Source organism: Podarcis raffonei, chromosome 3 (genome assembly GCF_027172205.1).
Source record: "Podarcis raffonei isolate rPodRaf1 chromosome 3, rPodRaf1.pri, whole genome shotgun sequence".
Lineage (NCBI taxonomy): Eukaryota > Metazoa > Chordata > Lepidosauria > Squamata > Lacertidae > Podarcis > Podarcis raffonei.
The window spans coordinates 10,521,865-10,541,932 of NC_070604.1; the positions used below are offsets into that span (position 1 = coordinate 10,521,865).

General features: G+C 47.7%; 1 protein-coding gene across 2 annotated transcripts in view; it reads right to left on the minus strand.

Annotated features, from left to right (window-relative positions):
- Positions 1 to 13,374: 13,374 nt before the first annotated feature.
- The window catches only part of SIL1 (SIL1 nucleotide exchange factor), a 70,862-nt gene continuing 64,168 nt past the window's right edge, over positions 13,375 to 20,068 (minus strand). For both annotated transcript variants that reach the window (XM_053380505.1, XM_053380504.1), the window contains 2 exons: positions 19,267 to 19,431; positions 13,375 to 13,804 (listed from right to left, as the gene is read on the minus strand). In XM_053380505.1, coding sequence (XP_053236480.1) covers positions 13,451 to 13,804; positions 19,267 to 19,431 — 519 coding nt within the window. In that variant the 3' untranslated portion in view covers positions 13,375 to 13,450. The remainder of the gene's footprint in view (positions 13,805 to 19,266; positions 19,432 to 20,068) is intronic.

Here is a 20,068-nt window from a genome sequence, read left to right on the forward strand (position 1 = left end):
GACTTAAAAGTAAAGGGACCCTTGACCATTAGGTCCAGTTGTGGCCGACTCTGGGGTTGTGGTGCTCATCTCGCTTTATTGGCCGAGGGAGCCAGCGTACAGCTTCCAGGTCATGTGGCCAGCAGGACTAAGCCGCTTCTGGCAAACCAGAGCAGCGCACGGAAACGCCGTTTACCTTCCCGTCGGAGCGGTGCCTATTTATCTACTTGCACTTTGATGTGCTTTTGAACTGCTAGGTTGGCAAGAGCAGGGACTGAGCAACGGGAGTTCACCCCGTTGCGGGGATTCAAACCGCCAACCTTCTGATTGGCAGGCCCTAGGCTCTGTGGTTTAACCCACAGCGCCACCCGCGTCCCACCAAAGTGACCTACCAGTAAGTTAAAATGGAAAGATGTCATGAAACAGACAGAAACCATAAAGTCAGGTATACTGCATACTGCAAGTGTTCCTCACCAGCAAGGAAAAATACCCTCCTCCACTGTACTAAAAGAAAATAGGCCATAAATTAAACCGAATCGAGATTCAAATGCCTGGGGCTGACAATTTTGGCAGCAGCCTCCTTGAAAATAGCATTTCACAACTGGGAGGGGAACACTGAAGAGGTCCATTATTTCACTGCCATCCTCCCTCAGACAAGACACATAAGGAAATACCTCTGTTTCGGATGGATAACAGAAACAGGGTCATCTGGGTCACAGGAGAACCCCAATGGTCAGAATCAGAGTTAGACGACCACACAACACAAAAGCCTGCCAGCAGCTACCTTTGCCTCAGAGGACCACACTGAGTCTTTGGTGCTGGGCTCCCCCAATCCCAAATCTGTAAGCCCCATACTTTCCCTGTCCTCTTTTTAGCCTCTTCTGCATGCAATGGGAGGATCAGCCTGCCCCTCCTTGCAGACAGCAGATTTGGTTCAGGGCTGCTAGTCACAGACCCTACAGTACTTCAGAATGTCCTCTAAGTTTATTTCTGTTTTTTAAAAGGGCCGTTCTCTATGGGTACCTGTTTCTGCTTGCTCTCTTTTGCTTGTGGCATCCCATAATCTGGAAGTGGCCACTGCGCTTGTGAGATTATGCCACTGCAAAATCACCCGGTGCCGAAAGCAACCTCGACATTTGCACAAAACAGGGCAATGCAGTGTGCAAGGTTCAGGAGGGGAAATGAGTTGTTTCTGCTTCTTCGGACATAATGTGCTGCCAGAGTTAGTACAAAGCCTCTTTCGGGATACACAGCTGACCGTCGCAGCTGCGTACAAAACAATGCCTGTGTACAGAGTCCCCTCGCAGATCCCACTGTATTAAAAACAAAAGAAAACACAGAATTTCCTCGTGTGGGTGAAGAGGCGATATGTTTGCAGCCTGCCATCAGGTTTTTCTTCTTATTCTCCGCTCTGCCGTGGCTAACACACTTAACAGACTTCCAGAGCGCCTGTGAGTGTTCATTAGGGCCATCGGTGGCTGGCAGCCCAGGGGCAAAGGATGCCTTGGCTGTTCGTCGCTGCTTAATCAAGCTATTTTTGCCCGAAGCCAACTTTGCATGGCAAAGGCAGATCCCAGGGAGGAATGGCACTCCAAACAAAATCCCCAGCATTCAGCTTAACTGTTCTTTGAACACCGTATCTCTCTTCAAGAAGAGATGTGAGTGGACAGGGAGAGGAATGTCCCTGGAGGTCTTCCCCTTCTGCTTCATTCATTCCGTGGCATAAAATAATGTCCTCGTTTCCTTCTCTCTCTTTTCCCCACCTTTATATGAAAGGGGAAAGGGACTGAATGGGCAACGTGGCTGCATTTCCAGAGTTCCTTCAGAGGTCTCCAGCACCTGCTCGGTCAAACGTTTCCTGTCTCAGCAGAGGAACCAAGTTAAGCTGGCCCTTGTCCTTATTCGCTGTAATATTTTGCTGCAAGCCCTCCTGGCTCCAGCCTTTCCTTAACAAGGAAGACTTGATTAAATGAAACCAGAAGCCCCTGTTGCTTTGCTTTCACTGGTGGAGCCCTCTCCCTTCATCTCGGCAGCAGCAGCAGCAGCAGCATATGAATAGCCTTCTCAACAAAGCACTAAAACCTACAGCAGTCCTGTTTATGATGCATTATTGCTATGATTTATGACGTGTTAAAGGTAAAAGTAAAGGGACCCCTGACCATTAGGTCCAGTCGTGGCCGATTCTGGGGTTGCGGCGCTCATCTCGCTTTATTGGCCGAGGGAGCCGGCGTACAGCTTCCGGGTTATGGGGCCAGCATGACTAAGCCGCTTCTGGCAAACCAGAGCAGCGCACGGAAACGCCGTTTACCTTCCCGCCGGAGCGGTGCCTATTTATCTACTTGCACTTTGATGTGTTATCGAACTGCTAGGTTGGCAGGAGCAAGGACCGAGCAACGGGAGCTCACCCCGTCGCGGGGATTCGAACCGCCGACCTTCTGATCAGCAAGTCCTAGGCTCTGTGATTTAACCCAGAGCACCACCACCTGCGTCCCTTTATGACGTGTTAGTCACTTTATAAAAAGAAGTGTCTCAAAAAGACACAGCAAAATAACTGTTGTTGCGGGCATCTGTCTGTCTTGAGAGACAATGGTAAAAATGTGAAAGGTAAAGGACCCTGTGGACAGTTAAATCCAGTCAAAGGCAACTATGGGATTGCGGCACTCATCTCACTTTCAGGCCGAGGGAGCTGGCGTTTGTCCACAGACAGCTTTCCGGGTCATGTGGCCAGCAGGACTAAACCGCTTCTGGCGCAACAGAACATCATGACAGAAGCCAAAGTGCACGGAAATGCCGTTTACCTTCCCGCCACAGTGGTACCTATTCATCTACTTGCACTGGTGTGCTTTCAAACTGCTAGGTTGGCAGGAGCTGGGACAGAACAACGGGAGCTCACCCCGTCACGTGGATTTGAACCGCCGGCCTTCTGATCAGCAAGCCCAAGAGACTCAGTGGTTTAGACCACAGCGCCACCAGAGTCCCTAGAGATGATGGAGTGGGCCTCCGGGGCTGAACTGCTGAAGAATCACAGCGCCTGCTGTGGCTGCAGAGACTGGTAACTCATAACTGCTGCCTCCCATGTGGTTTTGGTGCTAGCAGCACCAAAGTGACCTCTCCAGGGTCCAAGGCTGGGCAGTGCATATGGAGGTCCTGGGCTGCCCCGATGACAAGACACACCCCCCCAGCCTTGTTGATGCGATTCAAAGGAAAGCAAAGCAATATGTTTGGCACCAGCTTGGCAGTGGCTGGAAGGAGATGTAAAAGGCACCATCCAACTGCCAGAGGGCCTCCACTCCAATTTGTGTAGGGTTTTCTTAGCCTTTTCTTCTCCCGAAGATGCCCTGCAAGGCAGTGGGTACTGGTTTTTCCTCAGGGTTTATTCCCAAAGGCTTTTTCACAACACAGCAGCGAAGGTTTAGGATCAGAGATCACCTTCTCCCAGAAAAATAATATACAGATTAAAAAAAACACACGGGCATTTGAATCCTGCCATTTCCATTTCAGGTGACTCTTTGTAAAGAATCCAGCAGAAGTTTGGTATTCGCCTAAAAATGTGATTGACATTATCTGACAGGAAATGTGTTTTTCCGCCATGTGCACAAACAGTGGGGGACTGGTATCCCTGTCACATTAAGTATGTATTTATTTTAGGCACCATGTTTACCTCAGTGGTGGTGCGCTTGCTCTTGATTTCTTGAGGCTTCTCTGTGTGTGACTTACAATCGTACGGACATCTCTGTCATGGTATACCTGTAAAGTCCGTGCTCTGCTTTGGGGGAGCTGGCAACTGGATAATATAAATCCAGCCTCTGCACATGAAAGCTGAGAGGGGCCAGTCCCCTCCTCACTTTTTCTTTAGCTGTTGTTGTTTAGTCGTGTCCGCCTCTTCGTGACCCCCTGGACCAGAGCACGCCACGCACTCCTGTCTTCCACTGCCTCCCGCAGTTTGGTCAAACTCATGCTGGTAGCTTCAAGAACACTATCCAACCATCCCGTCCTCTGTCGTCCCCTTCTCCTTGTGCCCTCCATCTTTCCCAGCATCAGGGTCTTTTCCAGGGAGTCTTCTCTTCTCATGAGGTGGCCAAAGGATTGGAGCCTCAGCTTCAGGATCTGTCCTTCCAGTGAGCACTCAGGGCTGATTTCCTTCAGAATGGAGAGGTTTGATCTTCTTGCAGTCCATGGGACTCTCAAGAGTCTCCTCCAGCACCAGAATTCAAAAGCATCAATTCTTCGGCAATCAGCCTTCTTGATGGTCCAGCTCTCACTTCCATACATTACTACTGGGAAAACCATAACTTTAACTATACGGACCTTTGTTGGCAAGGTGATGTCTCTGCTTTTTAAGATGCTGTCTAGGTTTGTCATCGCTTTTCTCACAAGAAGCAGGCGTCTATTAAATTTGTTACTGCTGTCACCATCTGCAGTGATCATGGAGCCCAAGAAAGTAAAATCTCTCACTGCCTCCATTTCTTCCCCTTCTATTTGCCAGGAGGTGATGGGCCCAGTGGCCATGATCTTCGTTTTTTTGATGTTGAGCTTCAGACCACATTTTGCGCTCTCCTCTTTCACCCTCATTAAAAGGTTCTTTAATTCTACTTTGCTTCAAAAATTCATTGAGCTAACATCCTCATTGACCTCTACGGTGGGCTGTTTTCTGAGGCTAGGCTTGCCAGATCCTAAACTAGCTATACAGCCTTTGAACCTGGGGGTGGGGGACGAAAGACCTTCTTTAGAGAGCCCTTCTTTAGTCCAGCAACATCAGACACAATGCCCAAGTGGATGTATCCAAAATAAGATGTGTCCTTCCCAAACTCCAGGCATTGGTAGCAATTATTATTTTTATTATCGCCATCCATTTCAGTAGTTAATTTCATTCTGCAGCATCGTCTTTTGCCTCAGCGCTCAGCCTTCAGATATATGGTGCAAATCCAGGAGAATCCGCAGGGATTCTGGCTTCTGCGAGCCTGACAATAATGTGAAACGTGTGACAGGTTCCAAATCTGAGATCTCTGCTGGAGGAACGGCGCCACGTTGGGGAATATCCCTCTTCAGCACAGTCCCACTTCCTTAATTTTTCACAAGCATCGCTGTATAGCTGTCAGATACAGAGAATGTCATCACAGGGCTTTTTAATAGCTTATACGTTGAACTGCAAGTAAAATAAAAAGGCAAATGTAAGCTGAAACCGAAGAACTGCAGCCCTTGTCCCTCACTGTTGCCGCTGCAGAGATGGTCAAGACGCACCTACATAAATACTGGCAGCTTATATGGGTTTTAATGATATGGCTCCTTCTCCGCAGCTCCACGTGTACGAGAAGTGCAGAGAACTTGCTGCACCTCTTAGCAGGACCAGAAAGCGTGATGATCTTGAACCAATGACAGAAAGTGATGGGTTATCTAGCAAATTCTGACAAGGTATGTGGCAGGACCACTTGACTGCCAAAACATCAAAAGCCCATTCTTCTCTAAAAAGGTAAAGGGACTCCTGACCATTAGGTCCAGTCGTGGCCGACTCTGGGGTTGCGGCGCTCATCTCGCTTTATTGGCCAAGGGAGCCGGCGTACAGCTTCCGGGTCACGTGGCCAGCATGGTGAACCAGAGCAGCGCACGGAAACGACGTTTACCTTCCCGCCAGAGGGGTATCTATTTATCTACTTGCACTTTGACGTGCTTTCGAACTGCTAGGTTGGCAGGAGCAGGGACTGAGCAACGGGAGCTCAACCCGTCACGGGGATTCGAACCACTGACCTTCTGATCAGCAAGTTCTAGGCTCTGTGGTTTAACCCACAGCGCCACCCGCGTCCCAATTCTTCTCTAGATCACCACTATTTCCAGAAGTATCGAAAGGAAGGAAGGAAGGAAGGAAGGAAGGAAGGAAGGAAGGAAGCAAAAAAAACCCAAACCTCAAGAGGCTTAAGTACAGAACAGGAATTAACGAAAGATTTTTAAGCCTAGAAATTCCATCATGGCTAGTTGCCCACTGATATTCTTTATCCTCCTCCATGTGTTTTCCAACCAGGTATACAAGGTGAAGAGATAGCAATATCTTTTTAAAAAAAAAATTATACTTTTCAGATTTATATATTTCACTGATTTTACCATCATTTTGACTTTTCAAAACTTGACTTCCTCCCCCCACTTTCTGCGGTTCCTTAAATTTATTTTCAATATCTTCTGCATATGCAAATTAACTTAATTTGCTCATTTATTCATCTTCTTTAAATATATGCTCTTATGAAACTGCAGGTTATTGCAATAATCCTGCCAATGTTTTTACAATTTTATCTGCAAATATTCAGTAAACCATTTCCATTCCTTTATAAAAAAGTGTTACCTTGATTTCTTATTCTTCCGGCAAGTTTCGCCATTTCTGCATATTCCATAAGTTTTTGTATCCATTCTTCCTTTTCTGAGACTTCTTCTTCTTTCCATTTTTGGGCAAGTAACATTCTTGCCGCTGTACATGAATAAGTTTCTATACATTTTAGGTAGTTCTGTCCCTATAATTCCCAAGAGAAAAGCTTCTGGGTTTGTTTTTGTTATGAATGTTGCTTTAAACATCCTTTTCATTTCATTACATATCATTTCCCAGTAAGCCTTAACCTTACTAGCAATCTCACCTACTTTAGAGGGATGTAGTTGGAGTTTATTTACTTATTACAGTTTTAGCCAGACTTTCCTCCACCGGGCTTAGCGTGGGAAATACCAATTTGACCATATTCCTTGCCTTTCAAACCCAGCTGCTCTGGGTAAATTGGGAGGCCTGCAATACTCTTGCACATTTGAAAACAGCAACTACTCAAGTGACAACTGAATCAGAAGCGTGCAACACAAGAAGGGGACGCGGGTGGTGCTGTGGGTTAAACCACAGAGCCTAGGACTTGCCAATCAGAAGGCCGGCGGTTCGAATCCCTGCGACGGGGTGAGCTCCCGTTGCTCGGTCCCTGCTCCTGCCCACCTAGCAGTTCAAAAGCACCTCAAAGTGCAAGTAGATAAATAGGTACCGCTCCAGCGGGGAGGTAAACAGCGTTTCCATGCGCTGCTCTGGTTTGCCAGAAGTGGCTTAGTCATGCTGGCCACATGACCCGGAAGCTGTACGCCGGCTCCCTCGGCCAATAAAGCAGGATGAGCGCCGCAACCCCAGAGTCGGTCACGACTGGACCTAATGATTAGGGGTCATTTACCTAACACAAGAGGAGGAAGAGAACTTCTTCCGTCCCCTTGCTCTGGAAGGCCTCAAGAATCTGCGTCTCTACTCCCATAATTCCTGCCCACTTGTCATGTTGGCTGAGGCTGGAGTTGGGAGTTCCAACAATCCTTAATGGGTTTCCGACCAACATTGGGTTGGCAACTGTGAGAAAAGGATGCTGGACTAGATAGGCCATTGCCCTGGTCCAATGGGTTGTTCTTATGGGTTTCCGACCAACATTGAGTTGGCAACTGTGAGAAAAGGATGCTGGACTAGATAGGCCATTGCCCTGGTCCAATGGGTTGTTCTTATGTCCTTAGCATCATCTGAAAGGCCACAGGTTATCCACATCCTCTACTAGGCAGGAACTGTTGGAAACAACGAGTGTGGCCTTTTCTTGTAAGTGGCACCCTGTGTCTGCTGCCAAAAGTCTGACATATTCTGAAGCTCCAATGTTTTACTGCTTCTAATAATCACATACTGTTCTCTAGGGAACATTTCCTGTAAAATCCCTTCATCTCCCCCCTTCCCCCCTCCATTAAAGATAAACAACCCAAATGCCACTGGAAAGAAAATCAATGTGTATAATTACTTCTGCTACTTAAATAGCAAGAAGCAAATGTGTGGAATCTGCAAAAAGTAACAAATATTTCTGAGCCTAAAAAGGAAAGGGCTATTAGCTGTTAAGCCTTAAAATAACCCGATCGATAAAAAGCCAAGTGCTATCCATTCACTTTTAGAAGGAGGCTGTCCACTTCACCTCCAACTGGCATAAATTTATTTCGGTAGTAGTTGCAGCCTGTACATTGGGCTTTGCAGCCCAGCACAAATCATACATCCTTTTCGAGGGGTTGGATATTTTTCATGCGTTATTGAGCATGTGCATGTGGGGCACATGCTAAAATAAAGCTAAAGGTAAAGGGACCACTGACCATTAGGTCCAGTTGTGGACGACTCTGGGGTTGCGGCGCTCATCTCGCTTTACTGGCCAAGGGAGCCGGCATACAGCTTCCGGGTCATGTGGCCAGCATGACTAAGCCGCTTCTGGCGAAACCAGAGCAGCACACAGAAACGCCGTTTACCTTCCTGCTGGAGTGGTACCTATTTATCTACTTGCACTTGGATGTGCTTTCGAACTGCTAGGTTGGCAGGAGCAGGGACCGAGCAACGGGAGCTCACCCTGTCGCGGGGATTCGAACCGCCAACCTTCTAATCGGCAAGTCCTAGGCTCTGTGGTTTAACCCACAGCGCCACCTGCATCCCATGCTAAAATAGTGATGGATAAAAAGAGGCAAGTGTGCATTTTGAAAGCAGGCCAATTGAGTAGGAAAAAGATGTACCAGGAAGTCAGCAATGAAAAATGCAATGAACATGCAGTGGTACCTTGATTCTTGAACGGCTTAATTGTGGAATAAATTGGCTCCTGAACGCCGCAAACTCAGAAGTAAGTGTTCTGGTTTGCGAACGTTTTCCAGAAGCCGAATATCCAATGTGGCTTCTACTTGAGTGCAGGAGGCTCCTGCAGCCAATTGGAAGCCGCGACAGTTTTGGGTGTCGAATGAACTCCCGGAACAGATTAAGTTTGACAGCCAAGGTACCACTGTATAGCTCTACCAGTGCAATCCTGTGTGTGTTTACTTGGAAGCAAACCCCACTGAATTCAAATAACAAAAGAATGCATAGGATCGCAGCCTAAAAATACCTGTCTGCCTCCTTTGCACATGAAATGGCCCTGAGAGCAAATGTATGCACTTCTTGAAATGTATAGCTTGCAGAATTTTAAGACATTTGGGTTTCTCAACCCCAGCTCAATGTTTGAAGTGGGACTCACAGATCTCACCTTCCGAAGATCTATGCACGTCAAAAGGTCACCCAGAGCCCACCACAGCTGCACAGTTTGAGGAAATGTACACAGACAATCCATATTTTTTTACAGTTTGGCTTGTGCTGACTGCCTAATTAGGCAAGGGGGAGATCGACGATCCTCAGTAGACAGTGGAAAGATTTTTAAATGGGCAGTTTTCGAGACATACCTTCTCTGCCATGTGTCCCGGCCTTATTGCTTAAGCTACTTCCAGGATTAGTTACTTTTTACAAATTAGCAGACGGGTACTTTGGCCCACAGCCCTGTTAAATCAGAGACATTTGGATTTTGGAAGCGTTTGTTCGCCAAAAGATATGAACTAAGTCCGACACCAACACTCTGTGGAGCTGTCTGTAATGCCAGAAATAGCATCATGCACTGATATGTATACATACTGGACAGAGACAGTGTGGTGTTGTGCTTTGAGTGTCAGACTGGGACCTGGGAGACCAGGGTTCAAATCTCCACTCAGCTATGAAGTTCACTGGGTGATTTGAACGCTTTGAGTTATTGAGGAAAGCAGTAGAGTCACAGGTGAGATACCCACCAGGGCAGAATTGGTCGAGTTGAAGAACACAGGTAGAACCTTCATAATGCATACTAAACAAAATAATAGTAATACAGTGGTACCTCGGAAGTCGAACAGAATCCGTTCCGGAAGTCCGTTCGACTTCCAAAACATTTGAAAACCAAGGCGCAGCTTCCGATTGGCTGCAGGAAGCTCCTGCAGCCAATTGGAAGCCGCGTCAGACGTTCGGGTTCCAAGGAACGTTCACAAACAAGAATACTCACTTCTAGGTTTACGGCGTCCAGGAGTCAAAACGTTTGACTTGCAAGGCGTACGGGAGCCAAGGTACGACTGTACTTAGGAACATACGTTTATTCTTAAATCAGAATTAAGAACAACTGCTTCAAAATCTCCCATTATTTGACTTGGCTCTAAAATACTCCCTGCATTCCGAATGCAGAGGGAGGCAATGGCGTTTGTATTATGCATAGGTTTTCAAAGCAAGGAGGATGAGGAAATCAGAGTTGAAAGGGACCTTGAGGCTCATCTAGTCCAACTGTCTGCAATGCAGTTGTCCTATACAGGGATCGAATCTTCAGCCTCAGCGTCGTCAGTGCCATGCTCTAACCAACTGAGCTATATCTCCAGACATCTTTCGACACCTTCCAACTTTCACACTGGAGAATCTCCACTTTCACCACCACCACCCAATAATATCCTGTGATCTATGTTATCCTCTGTTTCCCTTTTATCCTTTGGAGTAAATATCTGACTGCTCAAAGAGGAGGAGAGCCGATCTTCACAACGATAACTGCGCATTCTAAGAGCGCACTTTCTTTGTCGGAACACAAAAGGCTGATTTCTTTGAAAGAGCAAAATATCTAAGCGGAACAGCAATCAAGAACAGCAGATACCCCAGAAAGCTGTGGTCAGGAATGGACAAGCTCGGGACAGAGGGATGAGAACAGAGAGGCCTCCGCTCTCCAGCTCTCATTTCCTTACTTCTGATGGCCTGAGCAAGAAAGGGAGGCAGGGCCCACTGGCTTTCAAAATTTCTACATCAACCTCTCTGCTAATGAATAGCTCTAGGGGACAGGGCTCCCTGGTATGTGTCTCCTGTTGAGAAATATGGAAGCATTAATGCCTGAAGATGCCTTATGTTGCAGAGGATGCTGAGGAATGCTTGGGCATGTTTGTCCGCACTGGGCACTGGCCAGGTCTCTGCACTGGCCCCAAGTGAACCCAGGTCAAGATGGTTTGAGCAGATTAAACTGACCCTGGCCCAGCTGCACTAGCTGCCACCAGTTCCCAGGCTCCAATTCAAAGAGCTGGTTTTGACCTCTACAGTTGCGCCTTGGAAGCTGAACAGAATCCGTTCCGGAAGTCCGTTCAACTTCCAAAACGTTCGACTTCCAAATTACAGCTTCTGATTGGCTGCAGGAAGCTCCTGCAGCCAATCGGAAGCCGCAGAAGCCCCGCCGGACGTTCGGCTTCCAAAAGAACGTTCGAAAACCAGAACAGTCACTTCCAGGTTTCGATCGTTCGGGAGCCAAAACGTCCAAGTTCCAAGGTGTTTGACAACCAAGATACGACTGCAAAGCCAAAAATGGCTCAGGACTGCATTGCCTCTCCCCATATGAACCAACCCAGACTCTGCAATCATCATCTGAAGTCCTTCTTTGTGTGCTTCCTCCACGAAAGGTCCGGAGGGTGGCAACATGAGAACATGCCTTCTCTGTGGTGGCTCTGTTTGTGAAATGCTCTCCCTAGGGAGACTCGCCTGGCACCTTTGTTACGTATCTTTAGGCTCCATGCAAAAACATTCCTCTTCTCCTTCGGGCTAACTAAACAACAGGTGGCCTTATAAACTGTGTTGCGGGGGGTGTTCTTTTCATTTGTTACCATGTTGTGTATTTTTGTGTTTTTATGTTGCAAACCGCCCTGTGATCCTTGAAAGAAGGGCAGTATAGAAATTTAATTAAGAAGAATTGACAGAGCGCATCTTAAAAAGCCACCCTAACCTGCAGCTGCACATTGAAGGGAAAGTTCAATAATGGACAAGATGTCTTTAAGAGCAACTCATCTGCTTTTACTGTGTGGTGGGGGATAAGTGTTCAGATCCCTGGGCTCTCACTTGTGGGGTGCCTCAGGGTTCTGTCCTCTCCCCCATGCTTTTTAACATGAAGTCGCTGGGAGAGATCATCAGGGGGTCTGGACTGGGTGTCCATCAATATGAAGATGATACCCAGCTCTACCTCTCTTTCAAATCAGAACCAGTGAAGGCGGTGAAGGTCCTGTGTGAGTGTCTGGAGGCGGTTGGAGGATGGATGGCGGCTGAGGTTGAATCCTGATAAGACAGAAGTACTGTTTTGGGGGGACAGGAGGCAGGCGGGTGTGGAGGACTCCCTGGTTCTGAATGGGGTAACTGCGCCCCTGAAGGACCAGGTGCGCAGCCTGGGAGCCATTTTGGAGTCACAGCTGTCCATGGAGGCGCAGGTCAATTCTGTATCCAGGGCAGCTGTCTACCAACTCCACCTGGTACGCAGGCTAAGACCCTACCTGCCTGCGGACTGTCTCGCCAGAGCGGTGCATGCTCTAGTTATCTCCTGCTTGGACTACTGCAATGCGCTCTACGTGGGGCTACCTTTGAAGGTGACCCGGAAACTACAACTAATCCAGAATGCGGCAGCTAGACTGATGACTAGGAGTGCCTGCCGAGACCACATAACACCGGTCTTGAAGGATCTACATTGGTTCCCAGTACGTTTCAGAGCACAATTCAAAGTGTTGGTGCTGACCTTTAAAGCCCTAAATGGCCTTGGCCCCATAGACCTGAAGGAGCGTCTCCACCCCCATCGTTCTGTCTGGACGCTGAGGTCCGGCTCCAAGGGCCTTCTGGTGGTTCCCTCACTGCGAGAAGCAAAGCTACAGGGAACCAGGAGGAGGGTCTTCTCGGTAGTGGCACCCACCCTGTGGAACACCCTCCCACCAGATGTCAAAAAGATAAACAACTTCCTGACATTTAGAAGACACCTGAAGGCAGCCCTATTCAGGGAAGTTTTTAATGTGTGACATTTTAATGTATTTTTAATCTTTGTTGGAAGCCGTCCAGAGTCAGAGGGATACAAATAATAAATTATTATTATTATTATTATTATTATTATTATTATTATTATTATTATCTTCTCACCTGAGGAACTGCCTGACAAACAGCCAAGGAGGAGCCCACAGAACATAGTTTGAAAAATAGTTTGAGCTAGATGAGTTTTTGGGGAGTAAAACCTTTCTACACAATCCACCGTTCAGTCCCCTTTACTCTCGGGTTCCAGCTGGAAGATCAAAATCAAGTGTTGGACTAACCGAAGAATATTTTTTAACAACGGAACTACGGACAAAAACCAGAAAGTTGGAACTGGCTTCGAAAATACACAGGAAAAAGACAACAGTTAAAGAAAGCATCTTGAACATTTTGAGAAAAATCTTCTTTCACCAGAAGTTGCCTTTCCAAATAAGAAAAAGACTAGAATACACTCGCCCTCTTAATACTCACATTCTAAAAATATTTCTATTGACGTGACTAAGGCAGCAGACTGGCTCAAACCAACTCCATGCGCTGGCTGAACTCCTTTGTAAAGACCATTTCCCCGTCAGAGAGTTGTTTTGAAATGCGGGGCTCTTCTTTTCGTAGGTGATGACTGCGGGGACACGTTAAACCTGCTTCTTATGGCGATTTTCAGAAATAAAACACACCATCAACTGCACATACGAAGCTAGTCTTCGCTCTGTAATGAGCGTATGGGCTTACTCGCCACCTAAGGGACTGCACAAAGCCAAAAGGTTTGTTCAGTGGTTTATTCTGCGCAACGTCCCCACATGTACCAGCGAACGTCTCAGCAAGGCTAGGGTAAAGTCTTCATTTCAGCTGCTGGGCCAGGCTATTTATAGAGCCGAGGACTTCCTTAAAATAGCCGTCATCTTCTCCTTCCTTTTGTTCGTCCGCCGCCAGCACTTCGTATTCTTGGCGAAGGAGGCTCAGTGTATGGCTGAGGCTGTGATCTGCTTTGTAGCTGTCCCTGCAGGAAGCTAGCAGCACATGCACGGTCTTCAAAACCTTCTCCCTGGCATCGTGCTCTGGCATCCTCAGGAGGTTAGGAATTATCCCGCACCAGCCTTGTTCGACAATGGCTGGGAGCAAGATCACTTGGCTGTACTGCTGGGCTCTCTCCCGGAACTGGTCGTCGTCATCCGGCGAGTCCTTGAGCGACAGCTGCAATAAAGTTCCTTAAAATTATTATCCTGCACTTTCATTTATTTGATTTTGGTAATAACTTTTTGTTAATTTTTCAAAAGCTTAACATATATACTTCAATACAGTGGTACCTCTGGTTACGTACTTAATTCATTCCGGAGGTCCGTTCTTAACCCGAAACTGTTCTTAACCTGAAGCACCACTTTAGCTAATGGGGCCTCCCACTGCCGCCGCGCAATTTCTGTTCTCATCCTGAAGCAAAGTTCTTAACCCAAGGTACTATTTCTGGGTTAGTGGAGTCTGTTGGGATACTGCCAGGGAGACGGAGGCATCAGGCAGACCCCCAGTCGTCTCCAGACGATCACTGGTCTCCCGTAGAACAGCATCAGTCAATTAGCGACACGAGCCTCAGAGACATTCCAAGATCCGTGCACACCCTTTCAGCAGAGTCTCCACAATGAAAGATGCAGACAGGAGAGCATATTTACAGATTTATTCAACGTAGTTCAGAAAAAAGGAAAAACATGACTGCTTGCCTCCGTGTCCAGGAAAACAGCCAGAATACAAAAGCTACACACAACGGAAGTTCCCCGCAGACAGTGCTGAGAGTAAACAGGCATGTGATACACAACAATCATGCCTGACCCTTTTAAGGTGGAACAGAACTATATCCTAACACCCTCCCCCTTTCCCTGTAACCTGTAGTCCCTGTGATTCAACCCAATTTCAACTTCTGTACATAAACCTTAAGTTGTTCTCTATTAACAACCTTAGACAATAGATCTGCAGGAATTTAATTTCCTGGCATGTAGGACACCTGAATGAGTCTGTAACCTGAAGCGTATGTAACTCGAGGTACCACTGTACATAAAATTCATCTTTTTCCAACTTCCCACCCCATTTTATGTGGTGTTTTAATTTCTCTTCCCACCCTCCTTCTGCACAATATCTTCAATGCTATATTCTCTCATTTCTTCTGTTGCTCCTATTTCAAATCCTGCTCGTGAATTCATCATATTTATATAATATTTCTTTAAACAGTCCGAAAAAGGCTTCCATTCTTCAACAAAACAGTCATCGTCAAGTTCTCTTATTTATTTCAAGCACTTCGGACGCTGCTTCGCCTTGCAAATGTGCTAGCGGTTTTATCACCGGGCCTTTTGCTTTTTTGAAATCCAATTTGCAAACATCCACGATGTGGATGCCTAGTCTCCTGTAGCCCTTAAAGGAAAGGAAAGGAGAAGCTCCTCTAAGGAATGAAATCAACCAGACCAGAAGCTGGCCACAACCCGGGCTGGATCTAGACACATCAAAGAAGTGTTTCAGTTAAACGGGTTGTGAACTGTGCATGAGAAATTGGGTTGGCAAAAACTCCACAGTGCCATCTGGTGTCACAGTGCTATAATGCATATACAACGCATATAAAGCGCTTTTTCTTTGCTAGTGTAGCCGAGTCCCTAGTCCGAACTATTTCATCCTTCTGTTGCTTCCACGAGGAAACGGCAGCAGTTACCGTATTTTTCGCTCCATAAGACACACTTTTTTCCTCTTAAAACCTAAGGGGAAATGTCTGTGCGTCTTATGGAGCGAATGTGTGGTCCCTGGGGCTGGGAGGGGGGACCCGGGCTTCCCTCGCCAGCCCCACAAGCTAGGGGAGCAGTGGAAAGGCTGCACACAGCTTTCCGGTTCCCCAGGGCTGGCGGTGAGGGAAGCTCGGCTTTCCCCACCGCCAGCCCCACAAGCCTTTCTGTTGCTCCCTGACCTGCTCTTTGGGTCGAGCAGCTCTGGGGTAGCCTGCGAAGCCTCCGCAGGGCAGCGGGGAGCCTTCATCCCGCTGCTCTGCGGAGGCTTCGCGCGGCTATCCCTGGCTTTTGCGGGAGGTGGGGGAAGGGACAGAGTGGGGCTCTCTCACTTCCTCCACCTCCTGCAAAAGCCCCCAAGAGCTGCATTATTTTTTTCTTGAATTCCCCCCCCCCCCCAAAAAAGTAGGTGCGCCTTATAGAGCGAAAAATACGGTAGGTGTGAAGAAAAAGGAGGAAACAGGCTTTTCCCACACAGGGAGCTCCCCTCAAAAAACCATTATGCTGTACAATTATCAAGCTCCCCCTGCTAGATCAGGGCTACCACAGTGGTAGTCAAAGGGGAAATTGCTCTTCTTCTTCCACAGGAAGAATCAATGTGGACGCAGCCAAGAAGCTGAGCTCCAGCGGCAAGACTCACGGATTGGCACGGCCAGCCATGTGCACTAAAAGGGTTGCTTACAGCACAGTGCTGCGAGACACAAAACTCAGGGAGTTGGGGTGCTGTATTTTTTTTTTAAGCATTCCTGTGCTTTTTTTTTTAACTTGGCAGCCTCCTGTGGTAATTGCTATATATGTGCTTCATTAATTAGATCTTAATCGCAAGGATCTCCTAGCTAGTATATTATCATTAAGGAAGATTGCTCTTCTCAACCCATCGAAACAGAGTCAAATCAGCCAAATTATAGGGGAACGCGCCCTGGGAACATGCCATGCTCCCCCGCATCTTGGGCTGCGCTAAAGACTTTCTGAGATGCCTCGCTGTAACCTGCATGTTGGGAATAGCCCAACGCAGGCAGCACGCCACAGTCGTGTTTGCAGCAGCTGCAGAAAACAGGGTGCTAGATGATGAAATGGGTGCATAAGCCAAAAGGGCAAGCAGAACAGCAGCAATGCATTCTGCAAAGCCAGGTGGCCATTCAGGCCCGAGAGACTCGAGGTGTGGCGAAAGCGCACTCACTCACATGCCCTTTGCAAGACTTGCCAACTCTGCCACCCCTCCTGGCCTTTCCTACTTGCCATATCATGAATTTGATGCACAGAAGTGCAAAGTGAAGCTCTACCTCTCTATCAAATCAGAACCAGTGAAGGCGGTGAAGGTCCTGGAGGAGGTTGGAGGATGGATGGCAGCTAACAGACTGAGGTTGAATCCTGACAAGACAGAAGTACTGTTTTGGGGGGGAGAAGGGGCGGGTGGGTGTCGGGGCATTCTTGGTGGTGACGCCCGCCCTGCGGAACGCCCTCCCACCAGATGTCAAGGAAATAAACAACTATCTGGCTTTTAGAAGACATCTGATGGCAGCCCTGTTTAGGGAAGCTTTTAATGTTTGGTGTTTTGTTCTGTTTTTAGTCCTCTGTTGGGAGCCGACCAGAGTGGCTGGGAAACCCAGCCAGATGGGCAGGGTATAAATAAAATTATTATTACAGTGGTACCTCGGGATGTGAACGGGATCCGTTCCAGAGCCCCGTTCGCATCCTGAATAGAACGTAAGATGCGACGGCGTGTCTGCGCGTGCTGTGTTTTGCCGCTTCCACGCATGCGTGTGATGTCATTTTGAACATCTGCGCATGTGCGAGCAGCGAAACCCGAAAGTAATGCACTCCGTTACTTCCGGGTTGCCATGGAGCACAACCAAAAGCGCTCAACCTGAAGCACATTGAACCTGAGGTATGACTGTATTATTATTATTATCATTATTATTATTAAGCCAATGGCTTTTGAGGAAGTAGACGTGCCCAAGCTCATCTGCAATGGGTTAAACAACATAGGCAGGTTCAACTACACCTTGAGATGCAGTCTTCATCTCCTTCTATCATCAGCTGAGGAGTTGGATGAAACTTCCAGCAGGTGATATCAGCCATGCACTAAATTAAGAGTGAAGAACCTTCTGTCCTCCATAAGTCATTGCTCTACAGCTGATCTCCCATCGTTCTGACCTTTGCACCTTGCTGGCCGAGGGCGATGAGGGTTGGGGAGTCGAACATCATATGTGGAGGGCCACAGAGTTCCCCCATCTGTGGACTAAACAAGCCTATGTACGAAAATGTCACACTACGTAAAGGTAAAGGGACCCCTGACCATTAGGTCCAGTCATGACCGACTCTGGGGTTGTGGCGCTCATCTCGCTTTATTGGCCGAGGGAGCCGGCGTACAGTTTCCGGGTCATGTGGCCAGCATGACTAAGCCATTTCTGGCGAACCAGAGCAGCGCACGGAAATGCCGTTTACCTTCCCACCGGAGTGGTACCATTTATCTACTTGCACTTTGATGTGCTTTCGAACTACTAGGTTGGCAGGAGTAGGGACCAAGCAACGGGAGCTCACCCTGTCGCAGGGATTCGAACCGCCAACCTTCTGACCGGCAAGCCCTAGGCTCTGTGGTTTAACCCACAGCGCCACCCGCGTCCCTAATTGTCACACTACTGAGCTGTAGAAAAAGGAAGTATTCAATAAACAGAATAATGCATTCAGAGGATGGCCTCTAATTTGTAACTTGCCGCATCGCGGCATGCCAAACGCAATCGTCCACGACTTTTGCAAAGTTTTCCCTGTAAAGAGATTCTGGGCAATGATGAGTCATCGATACAGAGCAAGATAATTGCCTTTTCCAGAGGAGACACACGAGGTTTGAGCAAACAGATTCAGAGCTGCGATTCTGGAAGACTTAGTCTGAATTTCTGTTTTTGGACGAATTAGCCAGGTGGCAGCGGGAAGCCAGCCACCTTCTCGCAGGGGAACGGTGATAATGCCCTAACTTGCAGGATTCCTGTAAGGGGTGTTAGGTGAATCATTTTGAAAATGGATGAGAGCTGGGGAGACTCTAGCAAGTTGCCACCTGATGCCGTCGTGGTGTCAGGTGACTGACAGATGAACAGCCACCTGCCAATGGAAGAAGGTCACACTTATTTGGCTCCACCGTTCCAGTTCTTCTACTCCAGTAGTGATGAAAATACAGCTCTCATTCTCTCTCTCTCTCTCTCTCTCTCTCTCTCTCCCTCCTTCCCCCCCCCCCCCGGCTAAAAGGAGGGTTTGGATGAATTTCTCCTTCCAGGGACACCTGACTCGTCCTCACTATTATTGTATTTTAGTGTTCTGTTGGAAGCCGCCCAGAGTGGCTGGGGAAACCCAGCTAGATGGGCGGGGTATAAATAAATACTTGGGGACCGCCTCTCCCGGTCTGCCCCACGGAGAGCCTCAAGGTCCATAAATAGCAACACTCTAGTGGTCCCGGGCCCTAAGGAAGTTAGATTAGCTTCAACCAGAGCCAGGGCCTTTTCAACACTGGCTCCGGCCTGGTGGAACGCTCTGCCTCATGAGACCAGGGCCCTGCAGGATCTGATTTCTTTCCGCAGGGCCTGTAAGACAGAGTTGTTCTGCCTGGCCTTTGGCTTGGAGCCAATTTGATTCCGTCCCCCTCTTTCTTTTTCCTTTCTCCTCATGTGATGAGGCTGCATTTTAATATTTTAATGTTTCAATATTTTAATGTTGCATTTTAATCTCGTTTTTAAGTTGTATTCATTCAACTTGTTTTTATTATTGCTTGTTAGCCGCCCTGAGCCTGGCCTTGGCTGGGGAGGGCGGGGTACAAATAAAAATTATTATTATTATTATTATTATTATTATTATTATTATTATTATTATTACTCCCGCTAATCTGTGCCGCACAACAGCTCCACTTACCTTTTCCACGACTAAGTCATAGAGAAGCGTCACAATGCGGATGTGCAACATCTCCGTCCCTTTCTCTGTGCAGAGATGGCGAAGCACTTGAAGGCCTCCAAGCTTGAGGAACTGCTGCTGGGCGTAGGGGAACTGCCGCAACATGGACGACAATGCAAAGAGAGCCTGGGAACAAAACACAACAAGAGCGTTGGCGACGCTTCTGGTCTGCCGAAAGCTTTCCCGCACAACTCCTCCGGAACGTGCCCCCCGACACCTCCCTTGCCCCTAATAAACAATTTGTCTATACAGTGGTACCTCGGGTTAAGTACTTAATTCATTCCGGAGGTCTGTTCTTAACCTGAAACTGTTCTTAACCTGAAGCACCACTTTAGCTAATGGGGCCTCCCGTTGCCACCACGCTGCTGGAGCACGATTTCTGTTCTCATCCTGAAGCAAAGTTCTTAACCCGAGGTACTATTTCTGGGTTAGTGGAGTCTGTAACCTGAAGTGTATGTAACCCGAGGTACCACTGTATTTTCATCACGGTTTCACTTTGGGGAATTCGTAGAGCCAAAGTCTGAAGGCACCCAATAAAGAGGTTTTCACTCCGGGAAACGGCCTCATAGATTACAATCATTTATAAATAACAATACTTTTCGGTTTCTGAAAATGCCCAGGCACCTGGCATTCCCTACTGGCTTCACAATATTTTGCGGACTTTCACAGACCCCCAACTCCATGCAGACCAAGTAGAAAACAGGCTCTCTTCCCTCGCACAGCTATCTCTTCTATATCAACAATGCTAGGTTTTCTTCCTTCC